Genomic DNA, 19,715 nt, shown 5'->3' on the forward strand with positions numbered 1-19,715 from the left:
TCACCTAGAATTGTAGAAATATTTCTAGCCACTTGAAAGGTTTCTACGCATAGAAACTGCTCGAATTTCGGAGCGAACGGCTCCAAGGATTCAACATTGATGCAAGCATTTTAAGGGTTGGGGTATGGCGGGCTTCTTTTACGGTAGCTGGCTCTCCGCCATCGTCCGCATAGTCAATATTTGCCAGTGAGGAGGCGCCTTCATAGAGACAGAACGAAGGTTTATTTACGCGATGAAAGAGAAAATACTGTACAGAGATTCAAATATTGTGTACAAAATGTATTCTGCTTTTGTAACCTGTCGATTCTTTACACGTGGTTCAGTACGTAGTTCAGTACTGGCTACAACATGTTTTTGTGGAAATGAAAGTGGCAAGCACGTGCTTAGGATAAGAATTAAAGCTGAAGAATTGATCAAGAAATCTGCATCGCAGATTTTGTGTAGTGGATGTGGCTTGAAATCAGATTCGAAAAAGTTTCACGAATTTAGCGAACTGTATTTTTCTTAGAAGTGTCACCTTAGTGTTGATAGCTGAGTGCAGTGAAAATATCTACGATGACTCGGGCAAACCAGACTGCGCAGGAAAAAGTGCGCAACACGCTATCAGTCTACAACATGCTCTAAACAATCAATGTATCTTGTGCGAACAAAAAACTGGCCACTGTGCAGCAGCGACTGGCTTGCTTGAAAATTCACAATGAGGCACTGAATCAATCAGCAGTGCAAGAAAGAGTAGCAACGCCCCTCAAAAGCAGCAACTTGCTGTGAACATCTTCTTTCTTGATGCCCAACAAAATCTGTGAAATTCATGCCCTATATACGTACGATGAGAACTGGATATCTGAGTGCTTTTGCCCCGCCACGGTGGTCTAGTGGCTAAGGTACTCGGCAGCTGACCCGCATGTCGCGGGTTCAAATTCCGGCTGCGGCGGCTGCATTTCCGATGGAGACGGAAATATTGTAGGCCCGTGTGCTCAGATTTTGTTGCACGTTAAAGAACCCCAGGTGGTCTAAATTTCTGGAGCCCTCCACTGCGGCGTCTCATAATCATGTGGTTTGGGGACGTTAAACTCCACATATAAATCAAAATCGGGTGCTTTTTGAGGTGAATGCGCAGCCCGAGACTCAATGAGCACCTGCGCAAAGAAAATATATTTGTTTTGCCGGGGTGAGCCTGCTTGCGAAAATACGTGCAGTGGTTTAAATGCAGTTTTAGACTTAATTCAAATTTATTTTCTGCCTTGAAAAAAAAAAAGGCCAGGGAAATGGGGTTTTTCAGCCCCCACGGGGGCCTTCAAATTGACCAGCCCCAGGCGAGCTACCTGTTCGCGGTTGACAATTATAGTAGGCGCATGATCCGACTACCTCGAAACAAAGAGTATACCCTTGGCATGATGCTGCATCTCACCCAGTGTCATAAGCCGCTAACAAAGTAAAATATCACGATGACTGAGCGGTGTGAGTAGCAGTTGACTATATCGAGGTCGAGTAAAATCACTGCGTTGGAAACAAAGCGATCGAGCCGGGACGAAGACTAAAAAAAAGAGCAAGCACTGCTGTTCAATTTCGCGTTGTGTGGCTTTAACACAGTAAGATGTACCAAGTGGCAGCCAGCGGCGAGGACACCCTTATGAGGAAAAATTTGACTGCGAATGTTCTGCGTACTGTGAAAAATCGGTAGTTTTATTGTTCGCGATAGAAATAGCTGTGAGCCAATCTAACGACACGATTTCTGGCATCTAATGTGTCAGCCTTAGGCTATTATTTTCAAACGGTAGCTTTTGTAAGCTGTAGTATATTAAATGTGGCTAATTGTACTTGGCCTTGGTCGTTATAAGCACATAATCACGAAAGTAAGCAGATGACTTGAGTTACGTGCGTGTGAAACGCATCGTTGTTTTGTCATTCCGAATCGGAAGAGGATTATCTTGGGGTGCTATTTGGCACTAAGATAAATTTCCGTCCGGTCAAGTCTCTCTTCAAGTATGTTGAAAGCAGCAAAGAAGACTGCATTCGCTGCAGAAAGTGTTCTGCTAGCCTACGCTACTCATAGCGCAGATGGATGGATTGATAGATTGATTTGGTTGAACGCTTTAAATCGGGTGGTGGCTAACGCCACCAATCCGTAATACTTAGTGAACCAAGAACTAGATTTTTTTTCCTTTAAGTAGTGAGGTTGAGGACTCGTACTCTGCAGTGAAGGATTTAATTTTCACTCGTGCCTTGACTTAAGCCACCAATCAGATAACCTCCTTCTAGTTAATTCTACCCGCTTAAAGCCTATTTTGCCCTCCCTGTCCCTAAACCCCAGTGCTTTGAAAAACTCTGTGCCATCATCCTGAGCAATATGCTGAAGGTATTCCAAAAGGACTTGTTTTTGGGCTAGTTGGTGCATACTTGGTGCACCAACTGTGTTCTGTCTTCTCTCCTGCTCTTCCTGCTTCACGTTATGTTTTTTGCGCCTCAGTATTCTGCACCAAATAGGGTGAAGCCCTTTACAGAACATTATCAAGTGTTCGGCAGTTTTCTCTTCCTCTCCACACGCACTGCATACCGTGTCTACCCCTTCGTATTTGGCCCGATATGTCTTGGTTCGCCATACTCCCGTCCTGGCCTCAAACAGTAGAAAACTACCCCGAGTATTATCATAGATCTTTTCCTTGACAATTTCCTGCTTGAAAGTTCGATAGATCTCTAGTGCGGACTTCTTGATCATGCCAATTCTACACATATTGGTCTCAGCTTCCTTCACCTTCTTTTTAACCGATAAATCTTTTTGGTTTGGCCCCCTGCTGTTTTCTAAGTATTTACCAGTCAATTTTCTGGTTCGCTTCCTCCACTTTGTATCGACATTCTTCATGTACAAGCAGCTCAATACCTTCCTAGCACAACGCTCCTTCCCCATTTCTCTCAATCGCTTCTCAAATTTTAACTTGCTGCTAACTTCCCTGCCATCAAAGCCTTATAGATCGACAGTGCCATCATGCGGTAACTGTGGGACGGCATCAGTGCGGTGGCCACGCAAGAGCGCGCGCTCATCACACTAGAGGGTATATTCTAGGCACTATAGCTGCGTTCAGCTACAGTGTTCCCGAATATTCTCGAACACGGCAGTCCAGGTGCTGGATTCCTATGAACGGCTACTGCCACGCCTTCCCACGCTTACGAACTGTTGGTGCTTTTTTCACGACCTTGCGTAGGCTACAATGGCTGAGGGGAGAGGTTGACTCTTTGAAAACTGTAACAGTGACGCCGTCTCACACTGTTCGAACCCTACTCAACAAAAGGTTGTTCGCGAAGCTTCTGTCGAGTTAATTGTGACCAGACCACAACGAACTGCTTCGCCTACCTGCAGGACAGCGTCGTGCGGGTTGCTTCCAACCGGGTGCCGATATGGGAGAAAACAGTACTTGCAGACGGGCTCACGCACAATGGCATCTGCTTAGACTAGCTGCCGGGCCAAACGTAACAGTATGTGGAAGTTCATTCTATTTTTATGGTAGACGGGAAGAAAAAAATTTTGTAAGTTTTGCAGCGTTTTATATAGGGTCTGATACACTTTGCATGATTTAGTTTGAAAAAGCACTGACAGGATGGTTTGAAGTAGTCGTTTTTATTAACAGCAAGCTTGTCATGATATAACGAGTACACGAATTTTAAAGAAGCAACGTGCCGGCTGTTTTCAAGTGTCTGTATGGCAGTGCGTTTGCGCAGAAGCGTCACACTGTAATTCCTGGAGTATCTAAAGTAGATGAAATGAGGCGCCTTGTTTTATATTGCCTTTAACTTGTTGATGAGATGCTCTTGGCAGGGTTTCCATACATTTCTGTATTTGAGAATGGGGCGTACCAGATATTTATAGCATGATAGCTCAAGATTAAGGGGTGCTGTTGCAAGTTTTCTGCATAGAAACCACAGTTGTCTGAATGCTTTTTGACACGTGTTAGCGATGTGTGTATCCAATTTTACTTTACTCGTTAGTGTCACCCCTAAATATTTGTACGATTCTTCCCGAGAACGTTTGACCCTATGAGGCTGTAAGTGAAGACTAGTGGCTTTTTCTTTCTTGTTACTGACATACAAGCTGCCTCGGCTACGTTAATTTGGGTTCCCCATTCATTTCAGAACTTGGCGAAAGTGACCAAAGATAACTTTAACTCAACCTGATCTACCTCTATTCGTATTGTTTTGTACATGACGCAGTTATCTGCAAATAATCTTACAGCAACGTCTTGTTCAACTTGAAGATGAATATTATCTACGTATATTAGGAATAAAGTAGGACCTTACAAAGACCATTGGGGTACTCAAGAGAAAACTTTCAAACAATCTCATTCAGCACTGTTCACTCAATGAATTGTGTGTGGTCAAAAAGATATGCGCTTACCCAGGATCGTGTCTGTTTCAATGCTCCTAAACAGGCGCTTACCTAGCATCTGTTTCAATGCAACTAAACTTGTTGATTAATTTACAGTGGATTACCTTGCCGAACGCTTTCGAAAAATTCATGAATTCAGCATCTACTTGTTGTCTAGATGAATCACTGCAGCAAAGTTGTGAACGGTTTCCAAAAGCTGTGTTGTTGTTGAAAGACCTTTGCGGAAACCATGTTGTTTACTGTCTAGTAAGTTGTTTTTTCAAGATATGTCATAATTGCTTTGTTAATAATGTGATCCACGTTTTTACGAGAGCAGCTGGTTAATGATACGGTTTGTAATTGTTTACTTGTACTTTGCTCCTGCCTTTGTGGATGGGGATTATCTTTGCACGTAGTCATTTCACTAGAATGCTAGCAGTTTAAAGGATGCTTTGAAAATTCATTATTAAAAAGAGGCACTTGCTCTACGCAGCGCTTAGTAACTTATTTGGAATATTGTAGAGTCCAGGTGACTTTTTGACGTCCATTTGCAATAAAAGGTGTAGGATTCTCTGCCTTGAAAATTCTACTGCCGCCATCGTTCAATCGTGGACACGTGCTTCAACATCTTCTGGAGGCCCTGATGTACGAGTGAAAACAGACTGCAAATATTCGTTGAACGCTTTCGAAATAGTGGGGCCATCATCTTCAAGTACGCTATTGATTTCTAACTGCTTCACATTTTTTGAGTCTTTGAAAGATAGTGGCAGAGTTCGCTTGATTTATCTGTCATGAAAGTCGTAAGTGTGGTGGCGAAAACATTGTCAAGCACACAGCTCATTTTCTGCTTTAGCTCAAGGGTTAAGCTACGCACTTCTTCAGGGAAGCATTTGCTTTTGCGCATACGCTTTAATTTTCTTTCTTTTTGTGTGTGTGTGTCAATAAGAATCTCTGATATCCAGGGTCTTCTGCGCTTTGTACGTTTTTAGTTTTGTAGGGAGAAATCTTTCTTTACAATGAACAATCGCTTCTTTGAATATCTGGGATTTAACATCTCAAAACTTTCACATGATTATGAGAGACGGCGTAGTGGAGAGTTTGGAAATTTTGACCATCTGGGGTTCTTTAACGTGCATCCAAATCTGAGCACATGGGCCCACGGTATTTTCGTCTCCATCGAGAAAGCAGTCGCCGCAGCCGGGAATCGATTCCGTTATCGGCAGGTCAGCAGCCGAATACCTTAGCCACTAGACCACCGCAACGGGGAGCAATCGCTTTTTTTAAAGTCTGCAACAAATTCTCCACTGTACCACTTTTTTCCAAAACAAAAGTTGTCAGATAATGTTTCTAAGTAATGAATGATACTAACATCATCAGTTCTGTTATAAATTTGGAAGGGGACACGCGATCGAGAACACATACTTCTGAAACTAGGATGCAGTGTCAATATCAAAAGCATACGATCAGATATACCATCCTCTACTCTTAGTTCAGATGACAAAGTATGCGACACAAATACAAGATTCAATACTTGTTTGCTGTTGGATACGCGTGGGCTGCTTCACATGCTAATCTAGAGAGAAACTATGACTTATATTGTGCAGAAATTCACAGCTGGATAATTCTTTTCCAGTTATTTGTAATGTGTGCTAGTTCATAGTAGGTCAATTAAAATCGCCAAATAAGAATATTTTGCTTCTATTTTAACACGTTTCCTAAGATAATCGTGAATTTGCGTCAGATATTCGTCAGGAGCATTAGGCTTTTGATGAATTGCACATATTATTGGGGAGGTATCCTTGCCTTTTATAGTGTACCCAACGCTTTTGTGAATATAAAAGCCTTTATCAGCTCCTTTCGATAGCCCACATTTCACAGTGATAGCCACACGACCCCTATGGTCATCATGGTCAAAACAAACAAGAGACTAAGAGGGTGGAATGATTTCAGAGTCATGCATGCCAGAATGCAGCCAGGTTTCAATTAATATGAAAACGTCAGGACAGTACAGCATAAGCATGGGTTTAAGTTTACTGATCTTATTTACTGTGAATCGTACAATAGAACAAACCAACGACAATAAATACGCACTTGCACTCTGTGAAGTACGTTTTTCATTGCACTTCCCGGCATCTTAATAGCTAGGTCTATCAAGCAATACTCATGAATTTTCTGCTTCATTCCCACATATACCTGATCGTTTACTTTAACTTTGTCAAAAACAACAGTGACCTTATCACCCTTTTCCCGCTCAGCTGTGGACTAACGCCAAAGCTTACTACGTGAAGCACGAACAGGTGCCGAGAAGTCTTCGGAAACAGATAAGTGACTGCCTTTCAGCTTCAAACAGTTTCACTGAACAGCCATATATAGTAATATATAAAAAGTCAAGAGAGGACACACCCATAAGCCACTGGGACTGATTTGGTTTCGCAGTGCTCCAAACGGTCGTTGGACACGTTCACAGCGTCAGAGATAAAAGACCCCAGAAAAGGACGTTTCAAAAGCCATTTCCTTGAGATTGGAAATATTGAACAGCCTCCGAGACCTCTGCTCGTCTCTGAGGTCTTACTTTATTTTTTTAACGTGTTTGCCTTCATCGATTAGCTTTGTGTGCGCTGCACCGCCAGTGCGGCGAGTACACGGTGCCAGTGTGTGTCTATGCACACATTTTAAATAAAATATAAGAATCGTTAGAGGATCGACAACATTGATTTCAAGTGATATTCTAGTTAATGTGTGAAAAATGTTGGCACGAAGAGATACGTTCTTTGCACTGCAAGACGTGGAAAAACAGCTGTCATATCATGAGTATGAATCACACTCAAGAAATAAACATATCGACAGCAATATAGGAAGATCCGCAGAACAGTAAAAATGCAATAAATGCAAACAAGTACACATACAGTGCACAACGCCACACGTCAGTAGTTGCCGCAGCACTTGACTCCGGCATGAACCGAAGAAAAAATAAAAATGTTGGCTACATTTTCTTTGCTGCCTTCGCAGAAATTTTCTACTACGCACTTTACAATATTCTTTCGCGAAAAAAAAAAACTGAAGCAGTTGCCGCAGCAAAAGCTTTGTAATTTTAAGTGACATGCAAGCTGTTCACAAGGCAGGAGTGTTTACTGAAAGATTACGCCCTAGCTTTAGCTAACAAACAGTTTTTCTAGATTCACAACTTCTTTTTTACTGAGCTCTTTGGAGCTTTAATCGGTTCGCCAATGCCGCAGATAACAATACTATGCTTACCTGCACTTGTCAACATTTCACTTATGCAGTGAATTTGAACATATCTACCGGCACAAAAGAAACCTAACGACACGAGTAGTGCCTCATTTTCTTCAGTCAAGAAACAATTTGATTTCAAGTGTGCTGCGTAGCATTCCGAAAGATGTTTTTTTTTTAGTTTACGTGAGAAGCAATTCACGAATATCATACGCGAAATGAAAGGCACCAAGGAATCTCTCTGCACCGAACAGCAATATGCGAGAAATGTTAGTTTAAAGCTTCAGTGATGACTGCAACATGCACTTTAAAAGCAGTGATGGCGTTCGTACCAAGCAGCAGCTAAGCAGAGGGGCAGACGAAACAAACGAAGACCACGACACACGCCGGCACGTTATCGCACATTTTTTGTCGCGTCTCCCTGCTGTTGTCCGTTCTTCTTCATTGTCTTTGCAAAAGAACGACACAGAGACAGCACTCTTGCTGCGGGCCGGCTCTTCTATTCTGACCCTCTTTCTTCTCTTCCTTCCTCTTTACCTCTATTGCCTGCAAGCCATGGCCCCACTGTTCACTACACTCGGCCACACCGCAGCTGGTCTACCCCTGCAAGAAATGCATGTTGGCCAACGTCACTTTTGTTGACGGACGTAGTTCATAATTCGCAACACATGCACAGCAAAGTTGTTTCCTTTTTTTGTTGTCCTCGCGAGAATCAGGTGCCGTGGACAACACTCACCAAGTGCTGTGTCATGGGCGCCCAGAAATAACGAAAGCACCTTCATACTTTGGGCACACCTTGTTTGTGGACGTCGATGCACCTCTCTGCAGCCACACCTCGTCGCCTATAATAAATTTCGGCACCGGACGACGGCGGTGGTCGTAGGACCGTCTTGGTACCTATTGAGCACGTATCATTTTCCTGTGAGCATCAGCTTGGATGTCGTGACAGGGCGTCAGGTGTGCAATGGAGCTTCCAACTTTCACGGGCGTCTCCAACCCGCATGTATCATTCAGCTGCGGTAGCTGGCCGTAAACAATCTCATAAGGTCAGGTTACTGCAGAGCTGTGCGCAACCGTATGCAGCCTCTTGGAGATGTTGGTCATCCCAGTCAGCTTCTCCTCTTTTGCGGGTTTTACAATACGGCGCGAGCCGAGCCAGGATACTCTGGTTCGACCTTTCGCTCAGTCTGTTCGCTAGCAAATGATATGCCGACGAAAAATGATGCTCAACTCCTGCTTGCTGTAGGCATTTGTGGAGCTCCTGGCTCCAGAAGGTGGTGGACCAGTCAGAGATCAACTTTTTGGGAAGACCATGTCGCCATTTAAAGTGATCCGTCAATAATCAGACGAAGTATTAAGGAGCAAGCGAGGTTCCGCCATGACCTCTCTGAAATTCGACTAATCTACCGCGAGTATAAAAAATTTGGCCCCGTATCTGCACGTTTCACTGCAAATGTAGCCGAAAGACAATAGTCTTGCGCCTGGAGAAAGTCAACAAAACGTTTATTTGATGTTCTGCGTGAGAAAATCGGTGAATTGTATTCTGGAGGGACTGCGTTAAAGTGCCTCGATGCGTGCAGCGAAGGCGAACGAGCGAATCGAGGCACGTGATACACAAGCATACGGGCACGACAGACACGAACAGTTATCTCCGAAATCGAAGGAAGGCGTGCGCCTCTGTTTTGAAGGCGATAAATTGTAGAACGCAAACCAACAGGCAAGTGCCACCACCACGTCGTCTTTTCAAAGCATTTGGGAACCCTTGCCTTTTTATGCATAGCGTTGCATTGTCAGCGCAGCGTGATAAACGCAATGGTCCTTAGGATTACTTATGTATGTCTTCTCTAGTATAAAGACACACAAACAGAATATTACCGTGTTGTGATTGTGCCTCAGATATGCGCAATAATTGCTTTCGCAACCATCGAAGTACTTCATCGTGGTTTTTCAGATGTTGTCATTCTGTTTCCCCAATTACTAGAATGTCGTCGAGGTAAATGACACAGGCATAGTTTATCAGTGTGCCCAAAACTATGTTCATTGCGCGCTGAAACGTACTTGGGGCCGTTCGCAGACCGAAAAGCACTCGGTTGAATTCGTGTACGCCAGATGGTGTCCAGAAGGCTATTTTAAACTTATCTTCTTCAGCAATATTTATCTGCTAGTACCCTGACTTTTCATCTAGTGACGAAAAAAGCCTGGCATTTCGTACAGCGTCAACAGCATCGTAAATGCGTGGCAGTGGGTACGAGTCTGGCATTGTGTGTTTGTTAAACTCCTGGTAGTGCACATAGATCGCGGCGATGGCGTAGTGGTTAGAGCATCCGCCTCGCATGCAAGAGGTCCGTGGTTCAAATCCCGGTGCCGCGCAATTCCCAACCAGATTTAAAAGAAAATCCGCGTGTTGATGGAACTGCATTAAGAGGCCTGGGGTGCGGCCTCACCGGTAACCACCGCCGGGAACGCACTCCCTCACCAGAGAAGGATTGGCCACCCTGGTGCAGTATCTGGCCACTACCTCCCACATGCATACGTCAAATAACTCACGGCCCTCAGTCCCCAGCAGCTGCGAAGCAACTGGTCAGATCTGCAACGCAGCAGAGGGTGCTAAGAATCTCTGGATCCGGACAGGCTGCCATTGGAACCTGAACTTGGCAACATTTAACGCTAGAACCTTATCTAGTGAAGGAAGCCTAGCTGTACTATTCGAGGAGCTAGAGGGTGTTAAATGGGATATAATAGGGCTCAGGGAGGTTAGGAGGACAGATGAGGCCTATACTGTGCTACAGAATGGGCACGTCCTTTGCTATCGGGGCTTGGCAGACAGAAGAGAACTGGGAGTGGGGTTACTAATTCACAGAAACATAGCTGGCAACATAGAGGAATACTATAGCATTAATGAAAGGGTGGTAGGTATTGTAATTAAACTGAATAAAAGATACAAGATGAAGGTAGTACAGGCTTACGCGCCTACATCCAGCCATGATGACGCTTCAGTTGAAAGCTTCTATGAAGACGTGGAATCGGCAATGAGTAAGGTAAAAACACAGTATACTATAGTGATGGGCGACTTTATTGCAAACGTAGGGAAGAAGCAGGCTGGACACCAGGCAGTAGGAGATTATGGCATCGGCACTAGAAACGCCAGAGGAGAGCTACTAGTGGAATTTGCAGAACGAAATAATTTGCGGATTTTGAATACCTTCTACCGAAAACTAGAAAACCGCAAGTGGACACGGAGGAGCCCTAATGGCGAAAATAAGAACGAAATAGACTTTATGATGACTGCTCCCCCAGGAATCGTGAAGGATGTGGAAGTGCTTGGCAAGGTAAGATGCAGTGACCATAGAATGGTACGGTCTCGAATTCGCCTATACTTGAAGAAGGAACGACAGAAACTGATACGCAAGAAGCCAATCAATGGGCTAGCACTGAGAGGGAAAGTAGAGGAATTCAGAGTGTCGCTGCAGAACAGGTACTCGGCTCTTAGTGAGGAAACCAACCTTAGCGTAGATACAATGAATGATAATCTGACGAGTATCATTACGGAGTGTGCAGTGGAAGTTGGAGGCAGGGTAGTTAGACAGGACACTGGCAAGCTTTCCCAGGAAACGAAGAACCTACTTAAGAAGCGTCAAATCATGAAAGTTTCAAGTACAACAGACAAAATAGAACTGGCAGAGCTTTCGAAGTTGACTAATAGGCGTAAGGTATGCGATGTAAGAAGGTATAACATGGAGAGAATTGAACATGCTCTGAAAAACGGAGGAAGCGTCAAAGCAGTGAAGAGGAAACTTGGGATAGGCAAAAGTCGGATGTATGCACTAAGGGACAAAGAAGGCAAAATAACTACCAATATGGATAGGATAGTTAAAATAGCGGAGGAGTTTGACAGAGATCTGTACAGTAGCCGAGAAAACCACGACCTTAATACTAAAGAACTAGAAGTAACCCAGATGACACCCCACCAGTAATGATAGAAGTAGTCAGAAAAGCTTTGGAGAGCTTGCAAAGAGGCAAAGCTGCTGGTGAGGATCAGGTAACATCAGACCTGCTGAAAGATGGAGGACAGATTGTGTTAGAAAAACTAGCCACCCTGTTTACGAGGTGTCTCCTGACGGGAATGGTACCAGAGTCTTGGAAGAACGCTAACATCATCTTAATACATCAGAAAGGAGATGACAAGGACTTGAAGAATTACAGGCCGATCAGCTTGCTCTCTGTAGTATACAAGCTATTTACAAAGGTAATTGCTAACAGAGTAAAGAAAACATTAGAATTCAATCAACCAAAGGAACAAGCAGGATTTAGAACAGGCTACTCAACAATTGACCACATTCATACTATCAATCAGGTAATAGAGAAATGCTCAGAGTATAACCAACCACTATACATAGCCTTCATAGATTACGAGAAGGCGTTTGATTCAGTAGAAATATCAGCCGTCATGCAGACACTGCGGAATCAGGGCGTAGATGAAGTAAATATAAACATTCTGGAAGAAATCTACAGGGGATCAACTGCTACCATAGTGCTTCATAAAGAAAGCAACAGAATGCCAATCAAGAAGGGTGTAAGGCAGGGGGACACAATCTCCCCAATGCTATTTACCACGTGCTTACAGGGGGTTTTCAGAAGCCTAGAATGGGAACAGTTAGGGATAAGAGTTAATGGAGAATACCTTAGTAACTTGCGCTTCACCGATGACATTGCATTGCTGAGTAACTCAGGGGACGAATTGCAACTCATGATTACGGAGTTAGACAAAAATGGTAGGTGTAACCTTAAGAGACAAGAAGAGAGCAGAGTGGATTAGGGAACAAACGGGGGTTAAGGATACCATAGCTGAAATCAAGAAGAAGAAATGGACATGGGCAGGGCATGTAGCGCGTAGACAGGATAACCGCTGGTCATTAAGGGTAACTGACTGGATTCCCAGAGAAGGGAAGCGGGTTAGGGGGAGACAGAAGGTTAGGTGGGCAGATGAGATTAAGAAGTTTGCGGGTATAAATTGGCAGCAGCAAGCACAGGACCGGGTTAACTGGCGGAACATGGGAGAGGCCTTTGTCCTGCAGTGGACGTAGTCAGGCTGATGATGATGATGAGTGCACATAGAGTTGGAGACTGCCGTTCTTTTTGTGGACTAAAACGACATGCACTGCCCATGGGCTACAAGACGGCCTGATAATGTTAGCGGCCAGCATTCCCTGCAACTGTTGCTTAATTACAGTCGGCTTTCATTCGGCGTATCTACGCAACGGTACAGATGCCGGCGGATGCTTATCGGTCAATGTGGTGTTGTAGCACGCTGGTTCCGGAAAGCTGATTAGTAAACTCGGCGAAGAGCGATGCGTACCTTTCGAGTAAAGCGCGAAGTGTAATTGGAGTTGTCAGCTATTCTCGGGGTTGGGCCGAAGGCGTACTCGGAGGGGCTGGTGCCGCATTTGGAGCCACCGAACAAAGGCTGATGCTACTACCTTCCACTGTAACGCCCACTTAGCCAGAGAGCAAGTAGTCAAACCCTAAAACCATGTCTTCCGGCAAGTCTTCGAAGGCGGGCACTAAGCACAAAGACTTGGAGCCAGCCTTGGTTTGGAGCTGCAGGTTTTGGGGCGCCGACCGGTATTGCGTCACTGCTAAGGCCCCGCCGAGGTGGCTCAGCCCAAAACTGGAGATCTTCGCGAGCTTGGCGTCTAAGCAACGCAGTACGCTGGGCTTCCCGTGTCGACGAGAGCCGTTAGTTGTTTGATGTCGTCCACATGGACTTGAACTGTCGGAATTGGTCGCGTCTGGAATTGAATGGATTGACGGAGCACTTGCGGGCAGCCCTTGTAGCCGTACCCCTAGCGCCCGCACGAAAAGCGTGCGCGGTGCGCAGTCACGGTTACCTGTGGGGAGACGGCAGGAATATGGCACCTAGCAGTTTCCTGCAACTCTGCTGCCTGTCGAAAAAAGCATGGATGTCCTTCTGGGCTGTCTGCACAGACAGTATGACCACGTGCGTCTGGTCGTAAAGCCCATCGATGACGTACTGTCGTGGGGTCGGGGAGGGCCAGGCCATGTCGAAAGTTTCTAAGAGGTGTAATTTGTCGCTGGTGTATGCGGCAAAGTCTTCATTTGAAGCTTGCCTGAGCGAGGGCAGCTCCATGAAGCGAGCATCATAGGCTCCCGGCATTGGTGCAAATGTGGGCGTGAGGGCCGCGCTCTGAGTTTCCTATGAGGAGTACTAGCTTACAATGCCAGGCTTGCACAGCTCCGCAGAGGCGTTCTTCCAAGACGAATTTTGTGGTATACTCTGACCGAAACTACTTCACGGTGATTGTGTCAACGGTTGCAACCCGGGTGGCGGGATTGTCTTGAAAGCCGTCAAGTTCCGAAATGGCAATCTCCGAGAGTGGCACATGTGCAGCGCTTGTACACCCAACGAGGTTTTTTGAGTCAACACGTTGAAAAATCGGGCCATGGTTGCGTCACAATTCTGTGGTTGAGCCGCCGTAGAGGCCTAGACACTGTCCTTGGAAAGTAGTGGCTGCGAGCCTGGAATCACTCGTCCACTTCGACGGGGGATTGAAGCAGGAGGAGTAACATTTTCGGATGGCTCTGCGGTTCGTGACTGCGGGATTGTAAAAGAATGACACAGAGCAGTGTTGTGGGATGGGCACCTTCGTTTCACTCCAAATATATTCCGGAGAATTGCGACTTGCCACAACTCCATTCCTTTTAATTCCTCGGAATGAAAAAACTTAGCCCATTCCCACTCCGGGAATGGCCAGACAGCTCAATTTCAATCTTGTAATTCCTGAATGTAGAAAATACATCTTGATAGTTTTTGAGGTGATAATAAACGCCCCCATGAAGCTGGTGTCACGAGATGAATAAATAACTGAACAAGTACGCAAGACATGTTAAAAAGCAGAGAAATGATAGCTTGATATCATATCTCGTGCAGTGAAATCTGGTCACTAATTCATATAGGAATGGTTCTCTCGCTACATATTAGTATTTACATGATGAGCATGTTTGATGGAAGTGATGTTTTAGTAATGGTTAAACTGAAATATGTTCATGGTAAAATGACGACAGGGCATAATTACGCTGAAAAAAGTAACGTTCAAGAAGACGAAGCTGTTTTTTCATGCGTATAAAGTCGTTGTGAATACGAAGAAAATTAGGATTTATTAAAATTTTGTTATTGGGACGGAAACTCCCTTGAACGGCTGGTATTGGTAGGAACAGTGAACCACCGCTCGGGCACTTTCTGCCTTGGCATCGAATGTGGAACACTGAGCCGCACGGTTCGTCAGCACTCACGCTTGTCAAGAGCGCGCCTCGCAAACAAGGGTGGAAGGAGGAGAACTTTCCGTGTTCTTGTGCACGAACGTATGCAATGTCTTCCTTGTCGCAAAGGTTATTTACGTGTGTCAGGTACTAAACTGCTCATGAGATAACGATCAGGCAGTACATTTAGTATTTCCCGCTTTCGTGTGGGGTGTCAAAGCCAACCAACTTCGAAGGATAATTTGTTTTCCCTTTAGTATCTGCGGGAATAATGCATTTGTTTGTACACTAACTTATGCCTCGGTTTGTCTGATACAAATTGGCAGATTGTTCCCACTTTTACACCCACGCCAAACCTAGAGAATGCTTTGTGGCTTTCCACTTCTATGGACCGTGTACTCAGGCCTACGTGACTGCTTTTCAGTGTGACATTACAGCCGTAGATATAAGGGTTTAGCAAAATGCGTTCCTCCCTAAGGTCCTTTTTGTTTGCCGATGCGAACACGGATATATGCCGACTCGTAGGAACTGAGCGAAGTTAAAAAAACATAAAAAATGACGATAATAACGAAATGATCTCACCCCAGAACAGTGGGAGTATGGGATGGTCAGCTATGAGCTCGAGATTTCAGAATGCCTGATCTCCCGGGCTTTATCTGCCGAAAGCGTAATTATCCGAACATGTTCGGCAATTCTCGTCTATTGTTCTTTGGTGACCAAACTATCCTCATTAAAAGTGCCTAAACTTCCTCTTGATTTTTAAATACTGCAATAAAGATCGCAAGCCGGACAAGGTGCGAAAAGAGTCGTTGATTTGGTTTTGTTCATGGAAATGTTGACATGAAATGTTATGAGCGAAACGGGTGTTCGGCCATTTAGTTTTCAAAACTAGAATTGCAAACGACGGCTGTTTGAACGGCTGGTTTAAATAAAAAAAGATGAAATAATTGCCGTTTACTTTCATAAAATGCTTTTATGGATCACTGGACGCAAGGGCCTCTGTGGTAGTGCATTATGGTAGTGCTGCTCTAGCCACTAAGAGGCGCGGTGATGGCAGCTTTCCTCCCGGGCCTTCCTTCACCCTATAAATGAACCGTGGATTCTCTTCGGTGCAAATACTTGCGTCAGGACTCCTATATAGAGGCGCCGCCGTGGCCATGGTTACGTGGGCTTTCCTGCTTCGGGCGGTTTTCTGAGCGAATGATTTCAAAAGTTTATTCTATTTGTCTATCTGTACGAAGGGGGAGCGCATCCAGTTCATCGTGTACGATTGTGTGTGGCTCTGACCTATAGTCCTTCGCCGACATATTTTCGGGTAAGTCGCCGATGTGTCTAGACAGGCTGGACAGTATTGTATAGGGGGGGGGGGGGGGTATGAGGTGAGAAGGAGCGTTAGCTGGTATAGAAAGCTTGCAGTGAACGAAAACATCGCACCAGTGTTAACAGGCATCACAACTTAAAGAAGTGTTGTTTCGAATAAGCGTCGGAGTCGCCGACAGTGATATAGCGCAAAGGAGTGAAGGGTGGGGGACTGCAGGTGGCTGCGCTGCCGCCAAGGGGGCAAACAATGGCAAGGTATAAAGGGTGAGGGGGGCATGCTGTCACTGTAGTTTTGCTCGACCTTGGTTACGCGAAGAATAAAGACAAACTTCGGAGGCGCATGGTCGATTCAAGGACAGAGTTGTATTAGGCGCGTTGCTCATAAAGTTACCTTGCCTGTTCTTAGCCGAGCCAATTTAAAAATACTGCTTCTTGTTGAATTCGAGGCTCTGAATTATTTACTAATGTAGGAAGTTTGAAAAACAGCACGCGGACAAAAACGTCATATAGCTTTTAAAAAAGACCAAAAATACATTCCCATTCTATTCCGGACATACTGTGCTTAATTCCATTCCCATTTCATTCCTTGATGCGTTGTCCCCATTACATTTCCAGTCCATACCGGGGTCGCGAAAACTTGAAATAATTCCGGAATCATTTCCTTTCCGGAGTAGTAACTCCGCAACACTCACACAGACAGCACTCTTGCTGCGGGCTGGTTGTTCTATTCTACCCCCCTTTTTTCTCTTCCTTCTTCCCTGCTTCTATAGCCGGAAAGCCACGGCCCCACTGTTCGCTGCACCTTAAATTCTCATGAGCACAGAGCGTGACAACGTTACCGTCCCGTCGAGACCATGTGCACTCTCGCATCCGATTCATGCCAGATCCTGCCCAACCGTATGCATGCGAAGTAATAAAAACGGATGAGAAAGCCACAATCTCAGTCTTTAAAACAGGTAGAAGTATACTGCACTAGAAAGGTACTATAGTAGATAGCTTGTACGTGCGTTTTCTTGAAAGTGGTGAGTGATGTGTTGCCATTTTACCGCCGGCGTGAAGCTGCGTAGCTCCGTTGCTTTAGGCCGGATGAGCACTCTTGATATTTATGTTACTCTATGGAACAACCTAGCTCAGTTTCACAGACGTTAAAGAACATCCCTAAATAACTAGGCCAACACGGCCGTCAGTTTAGTCGCCTATGCGGGGAACACGCTCAACCGATTGAACTTGTATTTCAGGCATGTCTTTGATAATGTCTCTAAGAATGGCTTTGCACAAGTTCACTACAGTTTCATTAGCTGCTTCCTGGAATCCATAAATAACGATATTCTTTCGGTGGCTTCTATTGTCTAGCTTATCCAATTTGCCAGTCAATACTAGCCTACTTTGTTCCTTTAGTGCAATAAAAGCGTAAAATTGATGGGGAAAACACTAGGTAAAAGTGAGGTTGATTTGTAAATACGGGCCTTACTATTACGTTGCTGATTATGCTACTGTGACTCGTTTTGCTAAAAACTCGGTTTATAAGAAATTAATTTTGAGTCTGAAAGCAAAAGTGCATTTTTGGGGCCACCTTGAGTCGTGATACAAACTGTGCCGCGGTGATGCACGAACGTGGGTGTAGTTGAATGCCCTCTCCCTTCACATGAACGCAACGCCAAGTCCTCACGCCGAGCGCTTACCCGCCATAGCGCGTGCGTGTGGTAAGTCCTTCAAAGATGAAGTAACGCTATTTACATTTCACTTAGATGTACCGAAGGCTCTCAAAGCACTGATTAACACCTATTCACATTTATCTTAATTGCCTCGGCGATCTGGCTGAAAGCGAGGGACTCACAGTCGTTTTTATCTGTGACTATATCATTCATCATGTCTCATAGTGCTATTAAACACTTCTTTGAACTGTGCAGATGACACGTTCCTGCAGTTCAACAGAAATGCCGAGCGCCACTGCCCACCTCTTGCACCAGTGTTGCCAGCGCCAGCTGAGGGCCGCACCGTGTTTGGCGGACGCGACATCTGGAAGAACTTCAACGTAACTACGTTTCGCGCACAGATTGGGCCGACTGGCGGCAGCCGTGGTTACGAAAAGGTCACTGGCCAGTCTGGATGGGGAATCTCATGGTGGATCAACGAGGAACTCATTCCAGTGTTGCACGTAGAACGCGGCAAGACGTACACGTTTGTAGTTGAGGGCGGCGTTGATCCAAGCAACTCTGCTCGCTACCATCCTTTCTACATCACCGACAGCAGCAAAGGCGGCGGCTCCAAGGAAAATCCGGCCGTACTCGGAAAGCCGGTATGCAATATTCTCTTCTCAGACGCCCCACTCAACTTGACTTTCTTCAAGCAGAAAATTATTCAGCCTGCTTTGATGCAGGTTATTGTGGTGCGAAGTATTTCGCTAAGTCTTCTCTTTCTATTCCTTGCCAGGGGTATCTGCTAGTACCCTTTCGTTCGGCCGAGCTGCGAAAAAATACTTTTTGCTCGCGACGTTCGCTAACACTGCATCCACTCACGGTATTGGGTCCAAGTCATTCACGAGTACCTTGTGAATGCGCCGAAAATCAACAGATACTTTGTTGGACCCTTTTTCGTCACCACTAGCGGCGAATTTTGTGTAGATGTGGAGCATTCAATCACCCCCAGTTTTAGCATCTGTCCGAACTCATTATCTATGGCCTCATTATCTCATTATCTAGGGGAAGAGGGTACTGCTTCACGTTTACTGGCTTGTTCGTTAGCTGAATGGTACATTCGAGCACCGTCGTCCTGCCTGGGAGGTCGGAAAATATTTCATCGAATTCCTTCAAAACACCACCCACTTATTCTTTTTGTGCTTTATTTAAAGTCTGCTACACTTTCTCGCCCCATACTTTTGTTGGTCATGTACCTAGGTATACCTGCATCGTGTGCTCTTTCAGAAATCTCTTCTGTAATGGTCATCCTTTCCTTAAGGCCTCTGCTTCTTTGTCTCGTTGCCTCTCTTCAGCAGGCTGATATGTCATACTTTCTTTCTTCGTGCGATTTCAGCTTGTAATATACGTTGCTTTCTCTTCTTTTTACTTCAAGTGGCCTTTTGCAGCTCATCGTGACTTTTTTGGTGTCCTTTGGCAGCAATATCAAAGCCTTATTTCCAGCCCTAAAGCACTCTCTTTTGGCTTTTGTTGTAATGTTCCTGTTCGATGCCTGCGCTTCAATGAAACTCTCCCGTACAATGCGGCATGTTTTTTCAAGCTTATCCCTTAGCTCGAGTAAATATGCATACGAGTATTTTTGCTTGTCCTTCAATTGTGTGCTTGATGATGTCTGTCGCAAATTATTAATGGTCCCCTCACTGCTCTTCCACAAATCAGCTCAAATGGAAAAAAAAGCCAGTACTGTTTTGCGACAATTCTCTGTATGCAAACGAGAGTGCACGTAAATACCGATCTGAATTCTCGGGATTCTCTTGGCACACTTTGCGTAACATGCTCTTTAACTTACCATTAAACACTTCCAACACACATTACACAAAGGGTGGTATGGG

The 19,715-nt window shown here is 45.0% G+C and overlaps 1 protein-coding gene across 1 annotated transcript in view; it reads left to right on the forward strand.

Annotated features, from left to right (window-relative positions):
* The window catches only part of LOC142777396 (protein Skeletor, isoforms B/C-like), a 253,917-nt gene that overhangs the window by 224,879 nt on the left and 9,323 nt on the right, over window positions 1–19,715 (forward strand). The window contains exon 18 of the mRNA XM_075881745.1: window positions 18,097–18,485. Within this exon, the coding sequence (XP_075737860.1) occupies window positions 18,097–18,485 (389 nt within the window). The remainder of the gene's footprint in view (window positions 1–18,096; window positions 18,486–19,715) is intronic.

The sequence above is a fragment of the Rhipicephalus microplus genome, chromosome X (genome assembly GCF_043290135.1).
Source record: "Rhipicephalus microplus isolate Deutch F79 chromosome X, USDA_Rmic, whole genome shotgun sequence".
Lineage (NCBI taxonomy): Eukaryota > Metazoa > Arthropoda > Arachnida > Ixodida > Ixodidae > Rhipicephalus > Rhipicephalus microplus.